This window comes from Balaenoptera musculus, chromosome 11, assembly GCF_009873245.2.
Source record: "Balaenoptera musculus isolate JJ_BM4_2016_0621 chromosome 11, mBalMus1.pri.v3, whole genome shotgun sequence".
NCBI lineage: Eukaryota > Metazoa > Chordata > Mammalia > Artiodactyla > Balaenopteridae > Balaenoptera > Balaenoptera musculus.
The window spans coordinates 47203406-47220624 of record NC_045795.1 but is presented as its reverse complement, the minus strand read 5'-3'; the positions used below and the strand labels follow the sequence as shown (position 1 = coordinate 47220624).

The window sequence follows — 17219 nt, the reverse complement described above, 5'->3', positions numbered from 1 at the left end:
CTGCTCTGGGTTCAAATATGTCTATTTTCTCTCTTTATTAAACTCTTGAGGGCGTCTTGAGGAAAAATAAACCTATATTTTCCTATGTAAACCATAGCGGGGTATAAGCTTTCAGTAAATGTTAGTCAAATCCAGGTTGAATAAATCCTTCTAATTCTGTTTTCAGAGACTTCACTGGTGGAATAGGATCAAGACCAAGGCCAGGTAATTTAGTGTTGGCAGCAATAACATCATACACCCCTCCCTGAAATTCAGTGCAATTCATGTTACAGTTTCATATCTTTCCCCCTTTTATTTCTTCAGCTTTGCTGCCTCTTGACCTGCTTCTGAAAGTGCCACCCCTCATGCTCAGGGCCCACGTTAAGGAGCTAGAGGCCGAGTTAGTGATGGGGTGGCAGTCCCATAGCCTTCCCACTGTGATACTTCGCAATCTCAAAGACCATGGTAGTACTTACTAGATCAAGTTGATTTCAAGCACACAATGGGTGAACACAGAATTATGGTTGGGCCTGAATACCTGAATGATGCTTGGGAGGTAACTTTAGTACAATCAGCCAGAGAATCTTGTTTTGTTTGTCCATCATTTTTAATTTGGCATGTAAACAGTATCAAAATGCTTTCTGTGTTCACTTATTTGATGAAATATATGGGCTGTTTTACTAAAATTTGTATTTTTGCTTTGGTAGGAATGTTAGCCAGTTGAATTTTCATGCTTACAGTGCATACCAACTAACAAAAAGTAGTAACCTTGTTTTACATACATATTTCTATAAGCTCTACACCTATATGATATGAGTAAGCATATCTTATTCTATCTCCTTTACTCTGACACAGATAATTTTAGTTATTTGTATTTGATTAAAGCAGTGTTATATCACATTGTTTCTCTAATAATGTAAAAATTATGGATTCTTAAAACATAAAAGTTTATAGTAATTGTTTGAGAAAAAAGAGTGTATTCATTAACATTTCTAATTTCTATTAAAGAGGACCAAATTTCAACAGTAATAGTAAAGTTTTTAACTAAACCTGGACAATTCAGAAAAAAAACTTAGTGACTGTGCTTTTAACATATGTGTATGACTCGAGTATAAAGTTCTATTTTACTACTTTGGTTAATTTGGAATTATTATTGCTTAATGTTATTTTCACTTTGGCTTCCTTAATTCACATTCTTTTGTAGAGTTAATACGTATAGTGAACAAAGGAGATGTGAATTGATTTACTGTAATATTAGTCCATGTCTCCACATTTATTAAATTTGCTTTGGAAGAGTTATTGACAGTTTGGGGCCAATCTGTCACGATCAGCATAGATGCAAAAAACAGATAGCTTTGTTATTAACATATCTAAAGCTGTCATGTTGACCATGCTCTACTCCTGCTATTTTGGCATAAGGTAAGTTCATAACATAATCATGAAGTTAAAATGATTGTCATTGATTGATTTTATAATAGTGATAGCAGAATACATTTGCGTTCAGTTGTGATTCATAATAAGAATTATTTTTCCTAAAGGGTATGTTGAGTTAGCTAGTTTAAGACTTGACTTTATGTCAGCAAAATTGATCAGATCTCTGGATATTTAAACAAACTATTTAGCACAGTTAACATGTAATATATTATATTTCTTAGAACTACAGTTTGTTATACCATCTACTTTTTAAAAATTTACTGATTCATATATTTTAAATTTAAAACAGAACGTACTATAGCATTTTAAGTGTTGTCAGTGAATGCTAAAGTTTACCTATAAAGGAGTGATTAGTTTCAACTAATATTTTAGAACACAGTAATGCATATGAGAAAATTTGGGTTACTACTTATGAGTTATTCCACTTTCGAGTAAAAAAATTTTTTTTCTTCATCTTAATGCAAAATGGGTTTTCTACATATTATAAAAGTCATACTTTTTTAAATGTTGCAGGTAAACTTGGACTATTGGTTGCTTTATCAAATCACAAACAACTGGTACCAGCCCCATCCACTTAGATCACCTTCTCTGCAAATCAGTATTCTTTCCATTATGTATAACCAATAGCTATAGTCCTGTATTGCCTAAGTGCTCTGGAAAAAAATTGTCAGAGATGAGAGAATTTTGTCAAAACCTGGGTATGCTCCCAGGACTATATCTAGTATGTGAACATCATTTTCCATGTGCTATGGCAGAACAAAGGGTGAGAACTATTATTTTAGAGTGCTAAGTGGCTGTATTAGAATATGATCTTGCCTATATTGTACTCCTAAAATGTGAACTTCTAGGTTCATATTGTGGTCATACAGCAGTATTTAATGTACCTCCAAACTCCTGTAAAACAAATAACCATGAAGCCGTTTCAAGTTAACACTATTAAAAATCCTCTTGTTCTGTCTTTTAATACTAACTAGATTGTATAAATTATTTGATAAGATATTCTTTAGGTTAAATAACAGACCAGTTCTCTGAAAACAGAATTGAAAATTTAGGAATTTCTATACTGAATGGATGAAAATATTAACAGTAATTAACATGGAATCAATGAATGAATAAACACCTTTTACACATATTAATTATTTTAGCTCTATTTCCCTAACCTTTGTCACTTATAGATTACCACGGCACAAATTTGGCTGTATCTGAGTACCATCTGTATTACTATTTTCCAAGTATCGGTTTCTTTAATTTGACTTACTTTCTCAACTTAAAGTTATCTAAAGGGAAGTTTATATTTTTGTTACAAATGGGAAACCAGAATAGCGTCACTTGCCATAATAGGTGACAATTATAAAAAATAAATGCAAATCTAAGCAAAACAGCATTATTAAATTCTAGTAGGTATTGTTATCTGCTTAGCCTGAGGTCTGTTTTCTTTGTTATGAAGGAACATTAGCTCATATCTCAAAGATGGTGATGACATACTTATTCCATACTGAAACTTAACCCCTGATATAATCAGTAGAAAGAAAAGAAAACTGGAAAAGGAATACCTTTCATACCTGATCTACTTACTATGTAACATTATGCTGTTTAAGTGCCTCTAGCCTCAGGAAACTCAGTTATGTCCAAAAGTTCTCTGGATGAATAATTTTTTTTTAATTGAAGTATAGTTGGTTTACAATATTATATTAGCTTCAGGTGTACAACATATTGATTCTCTATTTTCATAGATTATACTCCACTTAGAGTTATAAAATATTGGCTCTATTTCCTGTGCTGTACATTACATCCTTATATCTTATTTATTTTATATGTAATAGTTTGTACCTCTTAATCCTTTACCCCTAATTTGCACCTCCCCCTCTCCCTACTGGTAACCACTAGTTTATTCTATGTATCTGTGAGTCTATTTCTGTTTTGTTCTATTCATTTGTATGCTTTATTTTTTAGATTCCACATATAAGTGAAAATACACAGTATTTGTCCTTCTCTATATGACTTATTTCACTAAGCATAATATTCTCTAGGTCCATCCACATTGCTGAAAATGGCAGAATTTCATTCTTTTTTATGGCTGAGTAATATTCCATTGTATATATACACCACATCTTCTTTATCCATTCATCTGTTGGTGGGCAGTTGGGTTGCTTCCACATCTTGGCAATTGTAAATAATGCTATAATGAACATTGGGGTGCATACATCTTTTTGAATCAGTGTTTTTGTTTTCTTCAGATATATAATCAGAAGTGGGATTGCTGGATCATTTGGTAGTTCTATTTTTAATTTTTTTGTGGAAACTCCATGCTGTTTCCCATAGTGGCTGAACCAATTTACACTCCCACCACCAGTGTGCTAGGGTTCCCTTTATTCCACAACCTTGCCAACATTTATGTGTTGTCTTTTTGATGATAACCATTCTGACAGTTGTGAGATGATCTCTCATGGTGGTTTTGATTTGCATTTCCCTGATTAGCAAGGTTGAGCATATTTTCATGTGACTGTTGGCCAGCTGTGTGTCTTCTATGGAGAAATGTCTATTCAGGTGCTCTGTCCATTTTTAATTTTTTTATATTGAATTATATGTGTTCTTTATTTATTTTGGATATTCACCCCTTACCAGACATATCATTTGCAAATATCTTCTCCCATTCAGTAGTTTGTCTTTTCATTTTGTCTATAGTTTGATTCACTGTGCAAAAGCTTTTAACTTTCATTAGGTCCGATTTGTTTATTTTTGCATTTGTTTGCCTTGCCTGAGTAGACATATTAAAAAAATATTGCTAAGACCTATGTCAAAGAGTGTACTGCCTATGTTTTCTTCTACTTTTATGGTTTCTAGTCTTACATTTAAGTCTTTAATCTCCATTTTGAGTTTATTTTTGTATATGGTGTGAGGAAATGTTCTAATCTCATTGTTTTACTTGTAGCTATCCAGTTTTCTCAGCATCACTTGTTGAAGAGATTGTCTTTTCCCCATTGTATGTTCTTGCCTCCTTTGTCATAGATTAGGTGACCACATGTGTGTGGGTTTATTTCTGGGCTCTCTACTCAGCTATGTGTCTGTTTTTGTGCCAGTACCATACTGTTTCTGACTACTGTAGCTTTGTAGTATAGTCTGAAGTCAGGGAGCATGATACCTTCAGCTTTGTTCTTTTTTCTCAATATTGTTTTGGCTCTTCAGGATCTTTTGTGGTTCTATATATTTTTAAATTATTTATTCTAGTTCCATGAAAAATGTCATTGGTATTTGATAGGTATTGCATTAAATCTATACATTGCATTGGGTAGTATGGACATTTTACCAATATTATTTCTTCCAATCCATGAGTGCAGGATACTTTTCCATTTTTTTGTATCATCTTCAGTTTCTTTCATCAATGTCTTCTAGCTTTTTGATTATAGGTCTTTCAATTTCTTGGTTAAATTTATTCCTAGGTATTTTATTCTTTTTGGTGTGATTATAAATGAGGTTGTTTTCTTAATTTCTCTTTATGATAGTTCATTGTTAGTGTACAGAAAGCAACAGATTTCTGTATACTAATTTTGTGTCAGTTCTTTAAAAATAATTTATTTGTTCTGTTGTCTATAGAGTCAAATTAATCAAACAATTGGATATTTTGAATTGGAAAAAATGTCTAGGGTCTTTTATATATAAAAAATAAATAGTCCTTCCCTGTTGAGATAGGGGAAATGATGTTGTACGTTTGTGAAAATTAAATCATACCAAAACATATGATAAGAAACTTATTCTTTGTCAAGTTAATAAGGTACATTTTAATGTTATGGATGCTATTTGTGTAGGTCAAATGTAAATTTTTGGGACTGTCAGTCAAACCCAAATTTAAAATGCAAATGTAATGTCAACTAAGACTATGGCCAACTTTGACTGGATTAACACTGATGTTTTTCCCTCCTTTGCTGGGTTTTTCATTTTTCAGCAGCTAACACCCAGGCACTGAACTAATAGATGGGAATTATTATACTCTGCATTTTGAATAGAAATTGTCTCTTCATGGTTTCCAGGCTCTTAATTATCTTACTAGATGACTGAGAATCTATATTTATACTTGTCTTTTGTTCATAAAGATCACATCTATGTAAAATAGTCAATGTTTCATCCAAATATTCCAGAGAGCACAGCTATATTCTAGTTGTCTTTATTATGAGCAACTTTAAGTAGCTTGCTTTCAAGTTAGTTATTAACATAGAATACTTAACACTAGATTTCACAATTGCCAAGGTGATTTTGTGTAAATGCTTTCTCTAATTTTATTGCATAGCAATTCTTTTAGCACGTGAAAATGTGCTTACCAGACTTTAATCAAAACTCTTATAATACTAGTCTACACTATGCAATTTGACATATAATTATATATTTTTCTATATTGTTTGTTGGGATTTGGGTATGTTAGTTATATTTCACAACCATATTATAAGCATCTTTAGTAAAGTTTGCATGTATCTTGAGTATTTCCTCTGAGATCAGGCCCCTGAAAACTACTTACTTTGTAAATGATGCAGACCTACCACTGTTTAAACCCTCGTTTATTCTTCCTATTGAGAGCAACTGTGTAAATAATCTTGTGATTACTTAAAGACTAGGGAAACAATGATATTTTAATGTTAGACTTCAGATTGGGGAAGGGGTGGGAGATAACACATTTTCTTTATCAATGATGAATTGCGTCCTAGTTCTTCATGCCAGGCAGGCACTGGGGGAGTGTGGACCAGATGTAGATTTTTACATATTCTTTGGAGGACAATGTCTTTTCAAAAAGGTACTCAATCTCACAAAAGTTATTGATGGTCCCAATCCAAGCCCAAGTGCAGACTGCAAATTAGCTGTTAAGGCAGCCCACAACGCTGCCCTGGGGGTTTCTGCCCTGGGAAAAGGCTAAATGAAAGGAGGAGAAGAAAGCTACACCACCCTCTGGTAGTAGTAAAGGGAGGTCTATGTGGCTTGGATGATGATTGTAGTTTAGTGTACAAATAATTGAGTCAATGTAGAAAAGCAGGGCTTTCAAATTCCAAATTGCCATTATTAATGATTACTGAGATTCAAAAATTGGTTTCAGGACTTCCTTGGTGCTGCAGTGGTTAAGAATCCACCTGCCAATGCAGGGGACATGGGTTTGAGCCCTAGTCCAGGAAGATCCCACATGCTGTGGAACAACTAAGCGCATGCACCACAACTACTGAGCCTTGCTTTAGACCCCGTGAGCCACAACTATTGAACCTGTGCTCTAGAGCCTGTGAGCCACAACTACTGAGCCTGCGTGCTGCAACTACTGAAGCCCATGTGCCTAGAGCCCATGCTCTGCAACACGAGAAGCCACTGCAGTGAGAAGCCCGCTCACTGCAACGAAGAGTAGCCCCCGCTCGCCACAACCAGAGGAAGCCCATGCACAGCAGCAAAGACCCAATGTAACCAAAAGTAATAATAATAATTAATTAATTATTTTAAAAAAGTTGTTTCAGAGTGCTTACAACTACCCTTTGAATTGTTGTCATAAAGTAATTTGAGTATTGCAGATGGTGACTGGTGAGCTAATAGTAATGAGAAACAGGCAAGAGGCCTCTTCTGGCTGGGCCAACTTCCTGCCCTCCAGTACAGCTGAGATCTCATTCATTGTTAATTGACATTCCTCACTGTGGATGCCATAGATTATTTGGGATGTTTTAGATGACATGTTAATTAAAATTTTAAAATTTATTTATTTATAAGTTTCTTATTTATTTATAAGAAACTACTTATTGTTTCTTACCATATTGGAGTCAAAAAGCACAATTCTTTTTTTTAAAATTTATTTAATTTTTATTTATTTTTGGCTGTGTTGGGTCTTTTTTGCTGTGCATGGGCTTTCTCTAGTTGCGGCGAGTGGGGGCTACTCTTCATTGCAGTGCGCGGGCTTCTCATTGCGGTGGCTTCTCTTGCTGTGGAGCACAGTCTCTAGGCACGTGGGCTTCAGTAGTTGTGGCACGTGGGCTCAGTAGTTGTGGCTCACGGGCTCTAGAGTACAGGCTCAGTAGCTGTGGCACAAGGGCTTAGTTGCTCCGCGGCATGTGGGATCTTTCCAGACCAGGGCTCGAACCTGTGTCCCCTGCATTGGCAGGCAGATTCTCAACCACTGCGCCATGAGGGAAGCCAAAAAGCACAATTCTTAAAGTTATTTTTTAGCAAGAATCCTAGTTTTATTTAAATTCCCTTAATGATGGAACCAGATGGAGGACAAAAGAGCCTGTTCAAGAGCATTTGGAGACAGGGATTTTTATAGTTGTATAAATATATTTTTATAGTTGTAAAAGTATATATAGTATATATATATATATATATATATATATATAGTAAAAAAAGTATATATATAGTAAAGAAAAGCTGAAGCAACATTGCTAAATTAAGCATAAGACTGGCAAATTTTCTGTGGGGCAATAAAGGCATATCAGTTTTGTGATTAACGTCTTGATTGGCCTATAAAGTCATACCAACATGTCAATTTCTATAGGTTAACCACTAACTCTACAGGACTGTAACTGCCTTCACCTTTATCGGTGTGGATTAAGAGTGTTAGATTAGAATCAAGTAAAACTATTAGAAAATGTCATAACATGATGTCAGAGAATCAAGCAATGATCATTTTGTCTGTTTTCCATGATTGAGATAAATTTTTCTTGTCCAGGTAATTGAATAAGAGGAGGGTTCCTATCTTTTCTTTCTGTTCCTTTTAGTTTGATTGGTTAGCTTTTGCATCCATAGTGCTGAACACAGTGTATTTTCACAGCACAATATTTTCTTCTTGAGAATTCTGAGCTTCATCAATAGAGTTGACTTTCAGAGAAAAAAAGGTTCCCTCTAGTAGGAATAAAAGGAGCCAGTATGGCTTGGTTAGTGATTGTAGCATAGTATAAGAACAACTAAGTCAATGGATAAGGGCCAGGTTATATGGACTAGGCCAAATGCATGTTATTTTTAGGTCACAAATTCAGGGGAAAAAAATCTAACTTTATATATTTTCCCAAAACTGAACTTAATTTTTATATTAAGCCCCTATTCCACATCTCAGAAAACATAATCAATTAGCCTAAAGGCAAATTTCAATGTGTTGGTGATTTCTTTATCATATCAGGCTTAAAGTCAGACAAACAGAATTGCACTTCTCTTTCTTCTTCTTCTTCCCTGAGTGGTATTTTTGTTCCAAGGATTCAGTTGGCATCATTGTACTGAGGCTTTGAGACTGCCTGTGCTGGTATCTGCTCTGAGTACTGAGTAGGGGTCACTCTTCCACGTTGCTGTCCTGAGAAGTGGGCACAGCCCTCCCTGACTTCCAGCTCCCAGTACACGTTCCCATTTCTGGCTGTCCCCTTGACATGAAGGCAGGACTTCTGTGGGGCAAGCTCCTTGCTCTGTCAGCTCACCTTCTCAGGGGTCTGGGAAGGTTAGCCTACTCTTCCACACTCTCTGGGTTTGGAGACTTGGGGGCTGAGCCTCTGACACCCCAGGAAGCTGTCTCTCCTGCCCCATTCCATCCCAGGTCATATGGTGCAGGAAACATCTGCATGGCTAGGACTTCCCAGAGCTCCCTGTGGGAATTGCACCCCCAGCCTTTCCACTCTTGAATCCCCAAACGTAGGGAGACTTCCATCAAACATCTCTGCCCTCCTCATTGCCCCCACCCAAGACTTTGCCCAAGTGAGCTGGAATTTGAATCTCTTCTGAGACCTTCTTTCCTTCTCGTGTGTCCTCGTCCTTCCTCCTCAAAGAAGCTTTATCTTGTTCAGGAGGGGCAGAATGAAGAGTTTGTTCAGCTACAGGTCCTGTGAATCTCTCTATCTTCTGCTTAGACTATTGCTTTTAAAGTCCAGGAATGTATGCTCTCTGTTCCCTGGTTCCTCTCTGCCTCCCCATCTTGGGGCAGTGCTTGACTCACTCTGCTTCTTGATAACAGGAGGTTCATGAGGTCAAAAGTAAGTGTGGGAAATAATACAACAGTGAATTCTTCACACAGCATCTTGCCATGTGTATTATGTAGTCCTTTTAAGGGGCTTAGCAACTTTAAATATCCTGAAATTATATATTTTGAAAAAAATAAAGACATAGAGAATTTGGAATAGGATGAAACCCTAATCCTCGCACACACACAAATTAAGCCTGAACAAGATGTGAGATGCATTATGTAAAGGTGATTCAGCCAGCATTCAAGAGTGAAGGACCTCAAAGCAGCCTTGCTTCTTTGGCCTTTAAACAGCTTGTTTCTGAAGCTGGAATGAAACGGAGTGGAAGGAGCCTGGTCACCCAGGGTGAAAAGTGCTGAGGCTTTATTGCAGCTTCCTGTCATCTTGTGGAAAGTTCTACCAGGGGCTGGACTGTGGGGGGACTAGGCCCAGACCATTGAGTCTCTTCCTAATAATTTCTACCTGATTGTGGAACCATCTGTTGGTCTGTGTTGGGAAAGATTCCATGCCCACACCTTCTGGTCATCATCTTCTCTCTCACTTCCCTCTCTCCTTCCGTGGGAGTCATTTAACAACTCAGGTCCAAGCTTTGGCCCCTCCTCGGCTCCTGCTCCTCACAGACAGTCACCATGTGCTGCTCCATGCCAAGCCTGACTTAGGCCCTAGGCCTCTTCTCATGAGATCACCTTTCCTGAAATCACCATCTGCTATGGTCCCTGGCTCCCTCTGCAGATGCACCCAGTACTATACCTTTTCATGGTACTGCACGCAGGGAAAACTGAACACTTTGCTGTTCTCCAGATGTGGCACTCACTTAGCTGACTCCTGTCCTTTGCTGAAACTGTTTTTCTACTCAGAAGCTGCCACTCAAATATACCCTCCCTCACACCAAATCCATGTCCTGTGCCTACTGAAAACCTATTCATTCTTCTTGGTCTTCTCAGCTGAAATGTTTGCATCAGTTCTCTGTCCTTCATCCGTGGTCCTCTAAATGGACCTCCCATGAGCCCCTTGTGAATACAACGCTCTTTGTCTAATTTTGCTGCCTTCTATGCTGCTGGGCACAGAGGTTCATTGCTGAGCATTTGCAGATTTAAGCTACAATTCAGTTACTTTATTTCCTTTTTACAAAAGTAGAGGAAAGAGACCAGAGCAAATCTGTTCACTGTACTTAAATTTAAAAGGTTGTCTTTCAACAGGGCAGTTGGTCCCATATGGAGAAGACATGTTTTAGCCCCCTTCATAAAGGGAAACTTTTTTTTTTACTTTTTTCAGGGAGCTCCTGCTCAAAGCTTTCTCTTCTCCAGTTGTTCAAAAATTCCTGATTCTTAGCAGAAAGAATTCAGAAAAATAGTAGGTTGACACTATATCATGGTCAATTGGGGGAACATGTGTAATCCATCTTTTGTTCAATTTGTAGTAATTAACAGTTTCAGAGTTTGTGTTGTGAATTGTGGTTTCAATAGACTGGATGTATGATGTAAATCAAGTCTCAAAGCACCAGGAATGGGCAACTAACTTGGCTATTGTAATGTGCCATGAGATAATAAAGCAGATATAGTGCACTGCACAGGCTAAAGACATAATGCTTCCAGTTTATTACTTGTACATGCTTTCCAATGTTCAAAGGTATAGTCAGAACATGTTAAAAGTAGCAACTCCTTTTAAGAAAAAAGTAGTATTTCAGGTGTGGGAAGGAGCATATATATTATGTTACATTGTCCATAATTTCATGGTCTCCCAGTGACAAGTTAGGAGACTAAATCAGTGTAGAGTTTAGGGCCCACCTTGTTGCATGTCCCAGTTCTTCAGTCTTGGTTGGACAATCTCCTTAATTTCAGTCATCTATAAAATGGGCATAGAAACAACTACCATTCAGAATAGTTGTGAGGATCACATGAGACTAAATGTGTAAAACCCTTGCCAACACCTCCTCCAGGTCCTCATACCCACCACCCCAGAGGGGAAAAGTAGCTGTTTAATGTCATGCTCACCACACAGTAAGCTAGCAAATATAATTTTTTTTTACACTCTAAGTAAATTGCCTCTTATAATGAATTTTGTAGTTTCCTTCTAAGTTTTAAAACACTAATTAAGTTCACTATTTTAATAAAAACTGTAAAATGAATATAAAGTATTCCAATGTAAACTTTGATTTTATTTAAATTTTAATGAGACCAAATACTTTCTATCTTTCACAGTAGGAACCATACAGATATGAATCATGGGCATACTGTATATGACTGACGTTGGAATATGATCAGTTTCTATGATGTCTTTTTTTTTTTTTTTTTGCCATGCTCCCCAACTTGCAGGATCTTAGTTCAGCAACCAAGGATCCAACCCAGGCCCTTGGCAGTGAGAGCGCAGATTCCTAACCACTGGTCTGCCCTTTAAATTGAAAAGAAGTAACAGATTAGGTGAAAATACTTTTAACATGTAAAATACAATAAAAGGATTAGTAGTCAGACAATGTAAAGAGCACTTACAAATCAATAAGAAAAAAAAAGTTTGGGACGCAAACAGAAAATCACCGAAGAAGTACAATAACCTCATCAGCATTCACATAAACAAAAAATAAAACAAAATCAGATTGGCAAAATTGAAAAGTTTGATTATAGTGTTGATCACGGTATAGAAAAATGGATTCTCTTCTGATCAGAGTGCAAATTGATTCAGCCACTTTAAAATGTATTTGTTAAAATAGGAAATATGTGTATCAAAGGGCCCAACTATTTAATTTCTCCTTATTTACCCTAAAAGACCTCTTGTACTATGCACAGTGAGGCATGCACACATATACCCACTGCAGCATCATTTATAATCATGAGAAATTGAAAAAAAACTAAGTTCCCATCAAGACAGAAGTGACTAAGAAACTATAATGCATGCAGGACATGTAATACTGTTCAATAGTGGTCATAAAGAATAAGCTATAACTGGGTGTGTTGATAAAAGAGAATCTCCATGACAGACTAAGAATAAAAATTGTAAAACAGTCTTATAATGTGTCACCATTTATTTAAAAAGAGGGAAATAAAGCATGAGATAATACTATAGATTTTCTACAATAGTAGCTTTCAAAGTCTTTTTGGAAGTAAGTCTTTTTGGAAATGACACTTAGTAAGACACACATTTTATATCTCGACTGGGTGGATCCTTACTACATGCAATGCACTTTGAAATTTTTATATCCTATTCTATTTCATTTCATGCCATTCCATTCCATTTTTCAAAATGCTGGTCATGATTCATTAAACAGATTTAGGACTCAACCACAATTTGAAAAATATTGTTCTGAAGATACACACTGAAGTACGTAAATAGAAAAGTAACTGGAAGGCAACGCACCAAGCTGATATCAGAGGTTTCTTCTGGGGAGGTGGCTGATGGGTGGTGGTTCCAGGGACCCTCGAAGTCTCTTCTGTGATACTTAGGTTGTTTTACATTTGTTTGCTTGTTTTACAATGGGCATGTGTAATTACACATTTTAAAATTTATTTTTTAGAGACTAAGCAACCAAAACTATTTTCAAAACTCAAGGACTTACAGGGATTGAGAGAGTAGTGGTCAAAGGTCTTAAGAAAAATAATTTTAAGTAATTTTGTATATTGAGTAGTTCAGAAGGCACGCATTCTAGCTAACTATCTCTGTTTTTATATCTAGCCACAGATGAATACATTCTTGTGGCAAGGTAGACATCCCACTCAAAATGTCATCACAAATCTAAAAACTCTGCCATGCTGTGAGATTTTAACTCATTACCTATGAATGAAAGTCCATATACCAAAAACATAAAGTAATCAACATAAGTGTGATCAAAAACCAAGCCGTCCAGTTTCAGAAAATGCAAAGTTAGTGTTCCTATAGCAACGTCAACTTGGCCACATTAGTTTTGGATATCAGTCTAGACAAACAAATAATTGCGTTTTAAGAATTATTTCTGCAAAGAAGCACCATTGTAGAAAATATGACATATGTACTCTTGGCCATCTCTGCAGGCTGGAGCAGATACTTCCAGCTCTCTGTTTTCTATTTCAGAGCTACCTTAATTCTTTCTGATTTACCTTCACATTTTTACCCTAAGGGTAATTTATTAAACCTCATCTTAATGGCAAGTAATTGTTGCTTAAAAGGAGTTAGACACAGTTCCTAGAGGAGGTAGATCCTTTAAATTGCAAACATTTAAACAGGGTATTAAATGTAGATGAACTAGAGCTAGATGATTTCTTGTGTGAATTTCTCAACAAACTCAGTAAAGATACCCATAAGGAAAATAATATTTCTTTCAATGTTATATTTATTTTCTTTTTTGTGGTTTGTGTCCTAAACATACATTTTGGTATGCTAATAATAAAACAAGGTGAATCTTTTAATGGCCACATTAAATTTTCTCTATAAATGTTTTGAAAACAAGTTTTTATGGTAAAATATGCAAACTTTCCAGAAATCATTTATATAAGAATCATTTTTCAAAATCTTAGCTGTTGCTAAAGCAATGATTGTATTCACATTTAATTTCATGTGCTCAAAGTTGTATGAAGGTAAGAAAAGAAGGACTTTGGAACTTTTCTTTAAAAAAGAGAAATTGTCAAGAAAAGCGTTATTTCAGAAAGCATGCTGCATGTTATCTGGAGGAAGGGAAAGAGCAGAAATGTGGGAGAGAGGATAATATACATCCACATATCTGAAGTCTCTCTTCCATTTTCTCCAGTGTGGATCTGAGGGTGAGAGGAGGCAGAGGAGACCTTGTGGCTAATACAAGGGTCAAGGCTATTCCTTTAAATAGCTTTACATTCCTCAAAGTTAAGAATGAGCCACTTGTGGCTATGACATGTGAATCTGGGAAAGCAGCTTATATGCAGTTTGATACCAAGCTAGCCTAGAACTGTGAAAGTGATGTGGCTCTGTGATGAGAATTCAGGATAAATTATAGATGTGTCTTATTTAGACCTGAAGAGAAATCTCGGTGAAAATTATAATTTGTAATAATCAAGGGTTTGAAAGTAACATAATTTTCAAACCCTTGATTATTACAAATTATAATTTTATTTTTTGTTTGCTCTGTAAGATTGCCTATTCACTATTTGCATTTTAGTAGTTTTAATAAAATTAGTTTTATTTGCTACTGAGGGCAAATGAATTTAAAATTTTTAAGTGTGATAATCCCTTAACTGCACATATCTGAAGCCCAGCTTTTCAACGGCCACAGTATCCAAGACACCACTGACTCCTTGTGGCAGCCTGGTGTAATTGCAGGCAAAATTTCCAAGTGATAAACAGTCTTTAAGATGTTACAAATGATAACATTATTATGTTACTTAGAGGTCTGAGAAGTAGAAGGAAAGAATTGTGCATCCCATATCATAAAATATTGAAGTGTAACAAGGTCTCTACGTATTTTCTCGTTGGTAGGATGAGAGTATTTTTTTTTCAGAATTTTACCCCATTTTCCACTTAATACCACTTTTGAAGGGGAGAAGGGTCTTGATTAATGGCAGAATTTGTCATCCACAGCATCTGCAGGAATTGCTGTGTCCCAGAGGAAAGTACGTCAGATCAGTGATCCTATTCAGCAGATCTTAATCCAGCTGCACAAAATCATCTACATCACTCAGGTCAGTGTGCTAGCTTTTTATTTCCTTTTAATCTTAAGTACAAGTTTGGTGCTAATATTGGTAAAGAACTACTTTGAGAAACTTTCAGTTCGAGTGATGCTTATTCTTATTCTCTCCAACTACATACATTTGGGAACACTTTAGCTTAGCAGCAGAGCTGGGAAGGTCATAGGTTAAAAGAAGCAGATATGTCAGGTTTTCCCTGTGACTCCTAACCTGCTCTTTTACTGTTAGTGCCCAACCAAAAACAAACTTCAACACAAATGTCCCTTTTATGTGAGGGTGAAAGTGGGGACAGAGCTGGGCTACAGGAAAGAAAGGAAAGTAGTTCCCTAATCCTGACGAGGCTGGGATAAAACCAAGACCTCTCAAAAAACTGAAAACACAAAATTCAGGATTTTAAAAACTTTTTCTAAATCTCAGTGACCCTTAGGCATTGGAGAAGTAATCACTGGTTACAAATTATTTACAGAAATCTTTCTAACGATAAGGGAGTTGAATGGTCATTTACCAAAGTTAGGTACTGTTAATAAGAAAACAAATTTTGTGTAGATATTTGGACAAGAAAGTAACTATTATTTTGAAGTTTAAGACTGTATGTCTTAATATGTAGTTCATTCATTCATTCATTTTTTCATTTGACATTTAATTACTAGATGCCTACTATGCACCAGCCACTATTCTAGGCACTTGAGACATACCAATGAGCAAAACATATAAACACTCCCTCACCCTAAGATTCAGAGACCCAGTCTGATGATTCTGTCAGTTGCCAATTGTGGCAATTCCAATTAAATATTCAGGTACTAGAGAGAAATATCACCAAGCCAGTGGAACAATTGGGCCCATTATAAGTCTAACTTGGTCTAATATGCCTCCCCCCTCAAAGAAGCAAACAAACAAAAAAAAACCCATTTTGATTAGTGTACCACGGTGGCATTATAAGACCCTAGGAAATAGAGTCAGTTTATGACTGGTGTCCAGTATTCCCTGAAAGCCTGTGTATTTCCTTCTTCTCTGTGAGCAGTCACTCTAATAAATAGCTGCAGGGATCTCTGGAGAAGGGTTGGAAGAAAATTTATTTATTGCATAGGTATAGCAATGTTTCAGGGCCCTTCCTCAAGGGGCCCCAGCTTTCGCACTAATCAAGGGGCTTTTAGTCTTTGAATTGACCAACGTCTGGAAACTATGTGAGAGGAGATAACTCTCAATTGAGGGCAACAGCAACTCAAATCACGTTTTTGTCTACCAGACCTAGAGTTTCTTTTCTGTTATATGGATTAAGGAATACTCTAGTAGGATGACCTCATGTTTCTTTCCCAAGAGCACCCCAATCAGTTAACTACCATCAAAGATCTCTGTGGGCCGGGCATTCTCATTAACAGTATACATCCCTGCCACCCTTTATGGTAAATGCTCCCAACTTGTCACTGGTGGTCAGGGGCTGCCTCTTGGCCTCTGCTCCTCTGGGATCACATCATCCCCATTGGAACCTTGTACTTTCCTTGTCATATCTGGCCTACAAAGGAGAGCAACTGTAAGGTCTTCAAGGATGCTGGTTCTCCCCTCTCCAATGTGTTTCTCACTGCTTTAGTGAAAGTGAAGCCGAACCTGGCCTCTGTACCCTGACACCAAATTAAATCTTGGACACAGAGTTTTGGGTGAAGTAGAAAAGAATAGCTTTATTGCTTTGCCAGGCAAAGGGGGCCACAACAGGCTAATGCCCTCAAAACTCTGTGTCCTACCTGGAGTGGGTAGTGAGGAGTTTTATGGGAATGGTTCAAAGAGGGCATCATTAGCTCGTGGACATTCTTCTGATTGGTTGGTGGTGAGGTAACTGGGAGTCAGCACCATCAACCTTCTGGTTCCAACCGGTCTGCGGTCTATGTGCTTGTGGGCAGCATACAGTTAACTTCTCCCACCTGGTGGGTGTTTCAGTATCTGTAAAACAGCTCAAAGATATTGTGTGTTTCCCTTAATGAGGAGCCAGGACCCTGCCCCAAGGCTGCACTATTGTTTCTCTTGACTGCTCCTCCCTTGTCTCCACATCCCCTCCCTTCCCTAATTAGCGACTGCTTGAATCTGCCAGTTGGAACTCAGGGAAGGTCATGGAGGCTGAATGAAACCTATTTCCTATAATCAAAGAAATGGGGGACACAGAAAGGCTTTTGTGCCCAGGAGCCCCACAGGGTCCTGTTTGGTATCAAAAGGAATGGCTTCTGAGTGTTCTTGC

The 17219-nt window shown here is 36.9% G+C and overlaps 1 protein-coding gene across 2 annotated transcripts in view; it reads left to right on the top strand.

Moving 5' to 3' along the window:
• Positions 1-17219, top strand: part of NEK10 (NIMA related kinase 10) — a 306143-nt gene that overhangs the window by 251038 nt on the left and 37886 nt on the right. The window contains exons 31-33 of one of the 2 annotated variants that reach the window (XM_036870614.1): positions 167-204; positions 304-444; positions 14886-14986. In XM_036870614.1, coding sequence (XP_036726509.1) covers positions 167-204; positions 304-444; positions 14886-14986 — 280 coding nt within the window. The remainder of the gene's footprint in view (positions 1-166; positions 205-303; positions 445-14885; positions 14987-17219) is intronic. The other variant, XM_036870615.1, reaches the window with a different exon arrangement.